This window comes from Coffea arabica, chromosome 10e, assembly GCF_036785885.1.
Source record: "Coffea arabica cultivar ET-39 chromosome 10e, Coffea Arabica ET-39 HiFi, whole genome shotgun sequence".
Classification (NCBI taxonomy): domain Eukaryota; kingdom Viridiplantae; phylum Streptophyta; class Magnoliopsida; order Gentianales; family Rubiaceae; genus Coffea; species Coffea arabica.
Window position 1 is genome coordinate 6521778 of NC_092328.1, and position 13050 is coordinate 6534827.

The 13050-nt window shown below is 36.1% G+C and overlaps 1 protein-coding gene across 1 annotated transcript; it reads right to left on the minus strand.

Annotated features, from left to right (window-relative positions):
- Positions 1-891: 891 nt before the first annotated feature.
- LOC113712318 (ethylene-responsive transcription factor RAP2-4) lies at positions 892-3074 on the minus strand. The gene has a single exon (XM_027235682.2). The coding sequence runs from the start codon at positions 2396-2398 to the stop codon at positions 1304-1306; it is 1095 nt and encodes a 364-aa protein (XP_027091483.1). The 5' UTR covers positions 2399-3074; the 3' UTR covers positions 892-1303.
- Between the last annotated feature and the right edge of the window lie 9976 nt (positions 3075-13050).

A 13050-nucleotide genomic window follows, 5' to 3' on the forward strand; every position in this document is an offset into this window, starting at 1 on the left:
CGGTTTTCTTGCTTTCATATTGTAAACGGAGGTTCATGTCCACCTTCAATCAAAAATCAAATTCCCACGGGATGCTCTTCCCGTTCCCAAGACATCCATATTTGCTAGTGAAAGGAACTGCTTACCCATGTCACGTTTGAATTGCTACTACTTTTAGGTAGTTCGTCCTAGTAGAAAAACTAATCATATATGTGAGATAAAAAAACTAATCATATATGTGAGATAAAAAGACGACATGCTACTACTTTTAGGAGTTCGTCCTAATAGAAAAATTAATCATATATGTGAGATAAAAAGATGACAGATTCCAAATAGAAAAACTAACCATATATGTGAGATAATATGTGAAAAACTAACCATATATGTGAGATAAAAAGACGACGGATTCCAAACAAGACTCTTGAAAGACTACAGGCCAATTCAATTCCACCACTGTGAGACTTGGACATCTCTAGCGGGAGTGAATAACTAAGACTAGAAATTCTAGTCCCTCCTTGCAATTGAGCTTCTTTTTTTTACCAATGGTAATTATTGTTTTGTTGATCTTTAGAGAGCAATGGGTCTATTTGGATTGTGAATTATTAGAGATATTTTTACTGTATCACTTTTTGTGATGTGATGTATGTGAGATAAAAAGATAATTGAGAAAGTAAAAAGGTGTATTGGAAATTGTAATGATGATGTAAGCAAATAAATTTTGCGAAATAAAGCCCAATCCAAACAAAGCCAATTAATGTATCAAAATGAATAAATATGCCTTGCTCTCTGAGTAGTAGATATAGATTTGGAAGGAGCCCATAATATATATCCTCAAAAAATCTCAATGGTTGCTAATTCAGATTAAAAAAAAAATGCACAGAATTTTAAAAGAAAATGGAGCTGAAGATGATATTACCAAAAACAAGAGAGTGGTTCATTATTACACTGCTAATAATAACAATGATATATGGACACCTTAAAATCAACATTACATCATAAGATAAAATAGTCCACTACTCCTACTAACAACCATCCAAAACTTGGTCCAGCCAACACTAAAACCAGCTTGACCAAGATGGTAATTGGGCCAACTGTCAGCCCATTACTGCTCTAAAAAAAAAAACAGACAACGACCGAGGCCTAATCCTGCAACTACCAAAAACTCCATTGCAGAGCCTCCCCCCAAGTTACTGAAACCAAAAAAAAAAAAAAAAAAACCACCCCCATAATCTACAACTTCACGAACTAAGCAGCAAGCTACCGTACCGCTACCAATTTTTTTCTTTTTTTTTTTTTGACTAAACAAAACATCAATTTGAACAACTTAAAGAGCTGCCCAATCAATCTCATAAGATGGATACTTCTCCAACATCAGATTCTCCGGATAGGCTTCCCAGGAGCCTTCCTCTTCCGTGAAATCCGGAACTGTCAGATCCGACACCGGAGATGAGCCGTCGGTTAGATGGCCCGACCCGGTTTCGCTCTCGGATCCGGCGTCAACTGTCTTGGCGGCGGCTTTCTCCTCTTCCGCCGCTTTCCGCCTTGTCCCTTTCGATTTCTTGCCGTCAATGCCCTTCCCTTCAGCCAGGCTCTGGCAGATCGCCTGAAGCTTGGCATCCACGGAGGAGTGCAGAGGCTTGTACTCGCCGAAGTCGCCGCCGATGAGGGACCCGTTATGGCGGAGATGAGGGAAGTTCAGCCGCGTGAAGTCGCCTCTCAGCTTGAACGCCGCCTTGTCGTAGGCCAGCGCCGCCTCCTCGGCAGTGTCAAAGGTACCAAGCCAGAGTCGGGTCCGGTTCTTGGGTAGACGGATCTCAGCGACCCACTTGCCCCAGTGGCGCTGCCTGACTCCTCGGTAGAGTTTCGTGGGCTTTGGAGGAGAGGCGGACTGCTTCATTGGAACAGGCTTTGGGGCCAAGAAGGGAAGCGCCTGCTGCTGCGATTGGCTCTGACGAGTAGCGGGCCACTGCTGGTGGAAAGGCCCGGAGATCATATGATGTCGATTTTCGTTCTGGAGGCTGAATCGGGATTGGATATCATGGATCTGGGAGGGAGTTAGTTGATTGAGCCCAAGTGAGCCCTGTTGGTCTACTAGCCCATAAGTCGACTGGGATGAGTAACAACTTTCAGGGTACATATTGAACTGTGCCTGGTATTGGGCTGGAAAGGAGGAGGGAGCAGAATAAGAGGTAGAAGGGCTAGAAGAAGAGAAAGAGAAGAATTGGTCATCCATAGAAGGAAAAGAAGAAGGGGAGGCAGTAGAGAAAGATTGAGGGTTGTAGTAAGAAGAAGAATAAGAAGGGGAGGAAGCACCAGATTTCATAAAAGGCTCAAGTGCTTCCATCAACTCACCGCCCTTGATAGGGTCCAGTTGTAGATCTAAAGGTGTACTATTCCAGAAATCCATTGCAGCTGCCATCTCAAAATAATACTCGTTACTGCTACCAACTGAACAACTGAAAGAAGAACAAAAAAGGAGACCAAGAAACTGAAAAGACCGACCTGATTCTTATCAAAATTAAAGAACAGGTGATTTTCTCTACAAAAAATTTACACACACGCAAAAACTACTGTTCTAGGAAATTAAAGAAATGGTAGGATCTGAAGAGGTATACAAATAGACAACCTCTAGTGTATCCTGTGGCCGAAATAAGCAGGCCTTGAGGAGGGACAACAAATAAGCCCTCTAAAACAGAAAATAAAGAAAGAAAAAGGAGAATTTACTTGGAAGAAATAGAAATGAATGAGTGAAGCCAAACAAAAAAAAAGGGACCTCAGTTCTGAAAACACCTGACTTTCTTGAAATCCTTGGTCTAAGTTTGCTTTTCGTACAACATTTTTCTTGTCAAAAAATACAAACTCAAAATATGAACAACTTGAAAGACAGATGATTAACAGAAAGGGATCTAAGAAGCGGGATGTTAGAGAATGGGGGAGATGTTGAAAAGGAAGAAGAAACTCTGCTGCAAAGCTCAAGAACACTCTCTCTCTGTTTGTGGGTGGGTGCACAGTGCAGTGCTCTGTGTGTGAAAATGTACGTGGTGAGTGTGTGCGAATGTGATGAAGATCCTTGTGAGGTGTGTGGCCTTTATCGCCTCCATCCGCCCCCTTTATATAACCCTCCAGCCCACTGGTTTACGTTACGACCCCATCATTTCCCAAATCTACCCTCACCAGAAATGGTCTTCGTCTTCGGTAAACTTCTTCACTCGGTTTCTCCTGACGGAAGACACCTGCTTCAATCAACCAACCAACCAATGGGGTTGAAGCAATTGTGCTGAAAATGGACACCTGTCAGTTCACCACCGGCAGATGACGGTAATATTTCGACCTTATTGTCCTTGACGCACTTTAACGCCCGTCTGACCAGACGCGTTCCCACTGACTACTTCGTGGAATTCAATGCAATGCAGTTTTGCTGTCTCCAATTTTTCTTATTGCTTCTCCTTTTTGTCTTGTTTCGCAACGGTTGCGGGTTATTACGAGTTGTTTATTTAGTTCTTTAAAAAAAAAAATTAAATACAATAAAATAGTACTAGAAGAGATAGTTATATGTACAGATACATTGGATACATGTTCATCGACAATACGATGTACGATAAAATAATACACAAACGAGACACTAGATTTTCTTTTTTTACCACGACGATAGTAATCCTGTAATCTAATCTATCCTATATTATATAGGGAGGGGAGTCTAAAGAGCATGTATAAGAGATTAGCATATATATAGATCTGACTAAAACCAATATTAATGAGTGTTCTAACACACCCTTTAAAATTTTTCACTGAAAATGTGATTTGAACTCCCAATCTGTAGTTTCCTGGTTTTTGAGCCAAAATTCGGTGGTTGAGAGAGTAGATTGACACATGAAAAGGGAGAGTACCATCGTCAGAAAAAAAAAAAAAAAAAAAAAAAAAGGGAGGGCAGTTGGGGTGTTCGTGAAAAATTGAAAATGTCCAAATGTTTTTGTATTTTAGCATTTGGCTAGTGTTTAGTGGCATGGTGAAGTAGTGCTAGTATATACTAATATTATCCTGAGAAGGATTATGTGAGCATAATTAGCTTGAACTGCTGGATTGAGCCATCTAAACAGAGATTACCACAAAAATAGAGATACTTTAATCTGTTGATGTAGAAAACAATATCCTCAGCAGCGTGACATGGTAAGGAGTGGACGGATGTAGAATACCATACTGGGTTTGAATGATTGAGTTAATGCAATTGTAGGCTACCCCCTAATTTGGTAAATGTGTGATTAGGACAACTCACGTCGAAGTCTCCAGACGAAGTCATCAACCCCAATATTTTTATCTTCTCTGTATTTTTTTAAAATTTTTTACTATGAAAAAAAATAATCACAAATGTTAGTGGAAAGGGATGATATAATTAGGGTCATCTGGCCTTTGGAGTAATCCACATTCCAAAATTATATAGACGGAGAAATGCTTATTTTGCAGAGAGCATCTTGGCTTGATGTTAGCAGACTGTGGAAGATGGTTGCATTTAGCAATTCAGGAGTTGTGGACTAATTTTCACTTAAAAAGTTTCATACAAGATGTTAGCAAATTTCGAAATCATATCTTGAATCTTGATAGAAGGTTGCGTACATGACCTACTACTAAAGACTGGTTATTTCAAAAATTCTTGTACAATTTTAAGAATTTTTCGAACGTTTTCTTCTGCCTGCCATAGTTTCAATTGTTTCAAACATTTTTTTGACTTACAAAAATTTGGACTAGTCTTTGTTAAAACATCTAATCCTGTACATATTGAGTTTGTTTGGACAAAGATAATTTGGTTTGCAAAATTTATTCTCACAAATTCCAATCACCTTTTTATCTTCCCAATCACCTTTTTATCTCACATATATCACATCACAAAAAGTACTACAGTAAATATCTCAAATAAATCATCCAAATTGATATCACTTCTGTTTGGATTGTAAGTTATTTGGGATTATTTGAGATATTTTTACTGTAGCACTTTTTGTGATGTGATGTGTGTGAGATAAAAAGATATTGAGAAGATAAAAAGGTGTATTGGAAATTGTAAAGATGATGTAAGCAAATAAAATTGGGGAAATATGAAGCAATCCAAACAAACCCATCGTTAGTGCAACAATCACTGTTCAACTCAACTTGGCTACCCCAATCAAGAAAGTGTAATGTATCCTTGATCATATTGATTTGAGCTATAATAAGACATTATCTAACGTTCTCCCCCCTTTTTTTTCATTTTGTTAGGCTTGTTTTTCTTTTTCGCCTATCCCAAATTATGGTTCACTTTCTAATTGAAGAATGAAGTTAATTTGTAACATCTCTAAAATAATCTTATTTAATGTACATTATTATTGAATATTATAATCTAACTTATTTAATGTAAACTAATTAATCATACTCCATCTAATTCAAGGGTACTTTAGGAAGATAGTGAGTAATATTTATTCTTTCAACAAAGCTAACTAACTTATTTTAAATCGTATGAAAAAAAATCGTACATATCAAAAAAGGACGGTGGGAGCATATAAAAGCTATGTATGCCAATAATAGGTTTTAAAAGCCCTTTTAGCCCCTATATCGGCTCTCCCTTTTTCATTTTCGTGCTTACATTTCTATACTATTTTATGACATCATAATATGAAAAAATAGTTCTTGAATTCGTCTTCTTATCTTTTAGGAAGAGACGGGAAGACTAGAAGTCGGGAGATGATTGAATTAGATGACAAGATGAAAGAAAGCCTCCTACTTATTAAAAAAAAAAAAAAGTGTTCATTGAATTCGTATGAAAAGCCAAATAACTCCATTACCTATGGTATTTTACCATATGCTTTTTTATTTTTTATTTTGTAGTATACTTTTTTTTTTTTGTCATATACTTTAAACCTTGCAAATTCATAATCACATCATCAATTTTTAAAAAAATTTTGATCTCTATACCCATTCAACTTTGTTTCCTCTAGGAACATACTCATCCAATTATGAATTAGATTGAATGCTTGAAATTTTTCCTTTTGTTTAGCAATTGAGAGAGGGATATTCAAAACTTTATGGCTCAATGACTGCAGTAGCACCATGTGCTTGTGAATCGATCGATACTCTTTAAGACTAGAGAAGAAGAAGAAGAAGAATATGTTACCAGTAGTAGGTATCGTAATTACTACTAGTATATTGGAGCAAGTTGGTGGGGGGAAATTAATTACAAGGATTTGGTGGTCGGAGCTGAGATCCCGGAGCATCCGGAACTGAGATCGTCAACTACAGTTAGATTTCGGCGGAGGTTACGGCGGAGACCTAGAACTCAAAAGGCGCGCACCGCTTGCTTTGGCACGTGGGCTGCTGCCCGTGTGACAATTAATCTATATTCTATTTTGCGGCGCCAGTTGCTGCTCAGAATTTAATGACTACTAAATTGGATCTGACATCTTTCATCTTTTTTATTCCTTTGTTTATTTAGTAGTACCAGTAAGATGCGTCATTTATTACTACTAGTCGTATTTTATCAAGTGAAAAAAAAAATAATAATAATGGCAGATTTCCTACATACACAATTGACTGTCAATTGTTTTCAAGCCTGCCCTGTAGGACTGGAAATGCCCCTTTCTTGACTCTTATGTTTTAATACTTTTTGTTTAACTTCCTGATTATTTTTCTCAAAACACACTTCAGCTTTCCCTTAATAATCTGCTCATTTACATCGGAAGCTATCCCGTAACAACTGCCAATTGACAGCATTAGAAGCCTTCATATACCAAACATTTACTTTGTCTTAGTGAAAGATTTATCTCTGCCACTGGCAAAGGTTTGGGACAATCATTATTATTTGTAATGATAGATTTATTATTTTTTAATAAGATAAAGTTTAAGGGCTTGTTTGGATAGCCATTTTTCACCGAAAAATGGCCTTATTTTCCGTGAACACATTTTCCTATTACCTTTTTACCTCATATACATCAAATCGCTACAGTAATTTTCCAACGAAAAATTCATGAAAAATGCAATCCAAACACAATCTAAATGATTTCAACTCCGATCAACATCACGAACCAAAATATGGACCATAAGTCATTTTATGGGACTATAAGTCGGTATTTATAAAATTTACAATTTACTGATTAATTTTTTTATTTCACTTGCTATCGTAGGTTTTTTTTTTAGTTTTTAATTTACAATTTATTTCTCTACTACATTTTTTCTTTTAGGCATGTTTCTCTACTACTTTGTCTTCTTGATCAACTATTTCTAACTCTTTCCGGTTCCAATCTTTCAAGTTTCCTGTTGTTATGTACCATTTTCTTTTCGGCATATACCTTTTCTTGCGTTCGCATTAATGGACTTTTGTTTTGTGGGAATATGCCCTTAATTGTTTCTTAAGAAGCCGCAAACTCGAGTTCACGTCACCTGACTAAGGACTGTGGACAAAGGAGGATGGTTGAGTTAGTTGACCAAATTTGATCAAATCGAACGAAATCAAAAACCCGGAACGGAATTCGGGTCATGCCTTTTTGGGGGGACCACTTCTGCAAGTTGCTTTTGTGCCTTTTTTCCTATTTCTTTTATGATAAGTAACCTTTTTCTGTTTCTAATCATCCAATCAAACTGCTCATTTCCTAAGTTTTAGTCCATTGTTATCCATACCAAGAAGAATAATAATAATATTAAATAAAAGCTTTATTCTCAATCTCTTTGTTTGACCTCAAAAAGAATCTTTTTTTTCTTCTGTTGAATTTAGCCAAAATTTTATGCATTTCATTTCGAGTTCATCTGATCTTCATACAAAGTGTGGTTATCTTTGGATTGCATTTTTCTAAATTTTTTGTAAAATAAATAATTGTAACGATTTGATATATGTGAGATAAAAAAATGATTGGAAAATATTTTCACGAAACGTAGCGGTTTTTCTTTAGAAAATGCCAATCCAATCACACCCTTGGAGTTTTAATAATTTTTCCCCTGATTGCTTTTCCTTGGGAGGTCAGATTTTGTAATTCCAGGAAACTACGATCAATCATCCTTTGTCAACTAAAGGGTTTAATGGATAAGAGCTATCCGCTTCTTCAGCCATGTTGCCTTAGACAGACGCCGAAATGTAAAGACCGCCAAACACTGTGCAACTAAAATATTTAGCCACAAGGCCCACAACCCTTGCTGCCTATTAAAGAGCTAATTCAGAAAGAGATATTATTATTCTTCAAAATCTTTATCGAAGAAAATTCGTAGCTCCTAGTCGTAGCTCGTAATCTACTGTTTTCTAGTCGGCCATTGAATTGGATTGAATTGAGCAGCATGAATTTATAATACTGGGAAATGGAAGGTGACATATGATATGGGACCCGAAGCACGCTCCCTGGTCCATTTCAGCTTCTTCAGTTAAAAGCTAAAAAGTGTAAACACAAACGCGTTGATATCATTCTATTCTTTTCAAACGCGGTTTCATCGATTGCCTTAATTTAGCTACTAGTCTCATTGGGGTTTGATGGCCATGTGGCCAATGATCCAATCAAGAATGCCGTAGTCCGATGATGTGCCCTACTTAAGATGCACGCTTGGGGTATCCTTTGGTCTTTTTCTTGGCGTGTGTGATTCCATGACCATTTAGCGTCTTTCTGCACTGTTCGTTTTACCTGACTTTGCACATTCCAGTTGTCGTTTTACCTTTTCCACTTTGCCAGTTTACTTATTGTTCTGTGGAGTATATAATAATTTGCTCCCTCAGCCGCTACTACCAGCTACAGGTGTAATCGAGTCGAGATCTCTCGAGTGCATGACTTAAAAAGTTTGGATTCGAACTCGCCCAACTATTGAAAGTTAAACTCGAGTTCGAGTTCGATTTTATTTTGCATTATTCGAATTTGAACTCGAACTCATGCTTATCGAGGTTGATCGAATTTAAGAAATATAAATTTATATAATTTTAAATAAGGGACAAAATCGATACTTCATATTAATAAATTAATATATATATATGTGGATGTATGTATAGGCATGAATCTCGATTAAGCTCGACGAACTTTCGTGCTTCATATATTAAGTTTGAGCTCGATCAATACAAGTTCGAGCTCGAATTTTGACCAAATAAATTCACGAGTTATTCAATTAAATTCAACTCGTTTGCACCCTTACCATCACTTGATGACAGCCATGTACTGAAAGATGAATCAAATTAATCGATACGCAAATCGAATTTGATTTGATAAGAGTTCGTTCAAATTTGATTTATTGACTAGTCAAGTTAATGTTAGATTAGTGTTTTATATTCAATAATTTTCAAATTTGATAAAAAAAAAAAACTCGTTCAATTTTGATCTGACAAATAAATAAGTTAAATTTGAATAAAATTTCAAACTCGTTAAAATAATTAAACAAATTTAAACACTCGGATACTCTGCTTGATTAGACTTATTTACACCTTTAAGCAAACAGAATGCGGCCGACTGCCCTTTTTCCCCGTTTCATCTTTGACGGACAAATTCCATGCTACCCGAAGTTTAAGTGAATTTCTTACCATTTAAAACTATAGTGAGAGACGCCAATGTGTTCTGGGGGCATGTGGAGACATGGAGTAGTTTTGCTTATTTTACTAATTATTAGAGGGCTAGCTGCCTGTAACGTGTGTGATGCTCGTGTTAATGGAATCGTGCATCTTTCATTGCCTTTTTTCTAGCTCTATGAAGCCAACTTATTTAAGAATTCCCTGATTGAGTTCACCAGCTTCAATGGCAGTTTCTACTTTCTAGGAATGGGACATATATAAAAGCTACGTACCTATATATTCTATACGTGCGAGGCACAAGCATTAAGTTGAGCCCGTGCGTATGCTCCATTTTCTTGAGAAAGGACATGTTATTATTGTTGTAGGTTGTAACCTTAACCAGTACGGCCATTGGATTTGAAATCATGCATTGTTGTTTTTTCTCTCGTCTTTCCATGACAAAGCGTTGGGAAACACATAGATCCATGCACTAGTACATTAGTACTATTCATTAGCAGTCGTATATTATTGGCATTGGAATTAGTCAGTCATATTCAAGTCACAATTTCGTGTTGAAGATGGTAAAATGGGAGTGAATGAGTTTTGCATCTAGAGAATCCTTTGGCGTACTTCCAGGGAAAGTGAAAATCCAACTGGAAGTTGTGTTCGATCAACAAGTCAAGAGCTTATAAGATCTTTTAGAATTGAAGCGTTTATCAATTATGAATTGAATCGGTCAACCCCTTATTTGTGGGCAAGTTGATGTAGACTTGCAGTTAAGAAAAGATCACAAAGTGTTACTCCCTCCGTCCCACTTTGATAGTCCTGTTTTCCTTTTTTGTCTGTCCCAAATTGCAGTCCACTTTCCAATTGAAGAATGTAGTTGTATTTTCATTTTCCTAAAATACCCTTATTCAATACAAGTTGTTGTTGCTATAAACCTACCCCATTTAATGAGAGTTGATTCTTTTTTTACCATCAATTCAAGTTCCCATAAAGTTGTACTCTATTTAATGTGAGAGTATTTTAGGAAAATAGCAATCTAAATTTACTTTTCCAACAAAGTTAACTACTTTTTCTTAAACTGTGTGAAAAAAGAAACAGGACTGTCAAAGTGGAACGGAGGGAGTATTAAAGCATGTTTGATGATCATCCCAACAATTGGGACCGATCTATTGGATTTCGATGGCCACATTATGAACTACCCGCCCAAGTCACAGCTTCCTCCTCCATCATCTTTCTTGTAGCAGCCAGTCAAGGTGTAGTTCAGCCTCAATTAATCGTTGTTTGTCTTTTGGTAAAGTGCTTAGCTACCAACAAATAATTGAGTATCGAACATCCCTTCCAAAAATTTATCACAGGGATGTTAATTCTTTTGAAAGTAGTAACGGATATGATTTGTTTTAAAAATTAATATTTTATACATTGACAGTGTATATACTTTCATCATTCGATATATGATATATAATTCAAATTTTACATATGCATCGCCGTGCATTCAACCGTAATACTGTATACATTATATTAAGATTTACTCGGTCTTAATAGCGAGGATTGGTGTCAACTTTAACTTTAAAGCCAAAATCCACCCCTCCAAACTATAAGTTAATCAAATGCACGATAGCCCATCTTTCTTAATTAGAAGCAATAAATGTGTACGTATTGGCTCTTTAACTTCTTGTTCGTTTGAACTTTGAAGATTCAATGAACCTATATTTTTAAATCAAGCGATGAAACAATAGATAATCGTGATGAGCATGTGAGCATGGCATCAAAGACTGGACTGGAGACACAGCTTTGTCTCTGCAAAAAAGATGATTTTTTACCTCTGGTTTTTTTTTTTTTTGTGATAAAAAGGTACTACTCATTATTATTCTTCTTTTCTTGATCTTGTCCATTGCACAGTTTTGCTCCTCTTATTTAAAGAGGCCTTCGAGGTATGTAGCACGAATAATTCCAAATCCTATTCCAATTTTAATATTTGTGATTGCTTGGATTTGATGGACGAAAATTCCGAGGTAATTACTGGTGTAGGTTAATTCTCTAACTGAGAATAACTTGAGAAGCATGTGCATATGTAATGTGGTAGGATCAATCAATCAGAGTACCGCAGCTAGGATTGCTGAATGGAGCACTTTTCATGCAGAAATGGGTATTTTCGATATGGTAAGATCCTTTGCTCCACATTTTGATACATGTGGTCTGTATCAAAGGTTACACAACCTCATGAAAATAAATCAAACAACATACCAAACTGCCCATACATTGGATATTTATATATATATATATATATATATATATATATATGTATGTGTGGCTATATATATATATATATATATATATATATGTATATTGTTATGTAACAGAGAGACACTGTGGAGAAAATGAAAAAAGGAGAAAAATATGTAATAGTTTACCACCAAAAAGGATAAAAAGAGAGAGAAAACAAAATCCATTACGTATTATTGTGTTTTACGTGGAGGAGAAGTGTGTTTAACTGTAACATTAATCTTTTCTATACTTACAGTATTAGCGTTAGATAGATGAATGACAATTATACAGAATTTAAATTTAAAATTTAATTTTTATACATATGTCACGGATTTAACACAAATAGTTTGATTAAAAACACTAGTTGTATTAACAATAATTGTATTTGGAGAAAATCCCTCCATCTTTTGTAAAATCTGCTCTTAATGCAAATTTGTCCTTGCATTAATGAAGTTTTCTTTTCTAACAAATAAGACAAGGAAAAGAAAAGGCGGACAAAAAATAAGGGCTCGTAGCCAAAAATAATAATAATAATAATAATAAAAACCCACAATGCAAAAAAGCAATACACTATTAAAATGGTGAATTAGTGGCCGAAAATCAGAAAAGCTAACTGATTTTTTCGAACTCAATTTTTTCCCCATAATTCCAAGAATTCAAAGAAAAGAGTTAACAAAAAAAATGTAAGTTGGAACACGTAACTATCCTTGACAGCAATTTGTCATCCATACTCAAAATCAAGCAAAGTTATTGCTTCCTGACATTAATGCATACTCATCTCTAGCAAAAAGCCCAGAAATTTCTGAGTAGTCTGTTCTTGTCATTTTCATAGAGTCCTCAATCCTCCTGGATATTGCAATTTGATTTAGTGGGCACTCTGCTTTCGGATTTGAACGACATACATTATCGCATGAGAGATGCCCAACAGGCCGGCCATCCACGTTTATCAATTTCACTCCAAGGCTTTTCGAGTTTTGGAGATGTTTCTGGGGTCGAGGAAGGGGGCAAGTCCCCTTGCTTAACTGCTCTGGTCCGTCCGCTATCATGGACATATTTTCGAGTCCACCATTGAAGTTCCATATTTTTGTTGATAGAAAACAATATTTTTTTTTGGGGGGGTCAAATGTCATCCTTTATATAATCGTTAGATAATAATTACAGAAATAATTAGAGATAATTGTCAACTACCAGAGGGTCAATCCATAATTAATAAGTGGTATGGAGAAATGATCCATTTAACCTAATATCATGACTAAGGTTAACGGTGAATTTTGTCAAACCATGACTAAAACAATTGCATTCTTCTGTACCATGGGTGGACGAGGAAA

Bases quoted from the DNA above. Each gene is read 5' to 3' on its own strand.
- LOC113712318 (XM_027235682.2), bottom strand. From the start codon at position 2,398: ATGGCAGCTGCAATGGATTTCTGGAATAGTACACCTTTAGATCTACAA.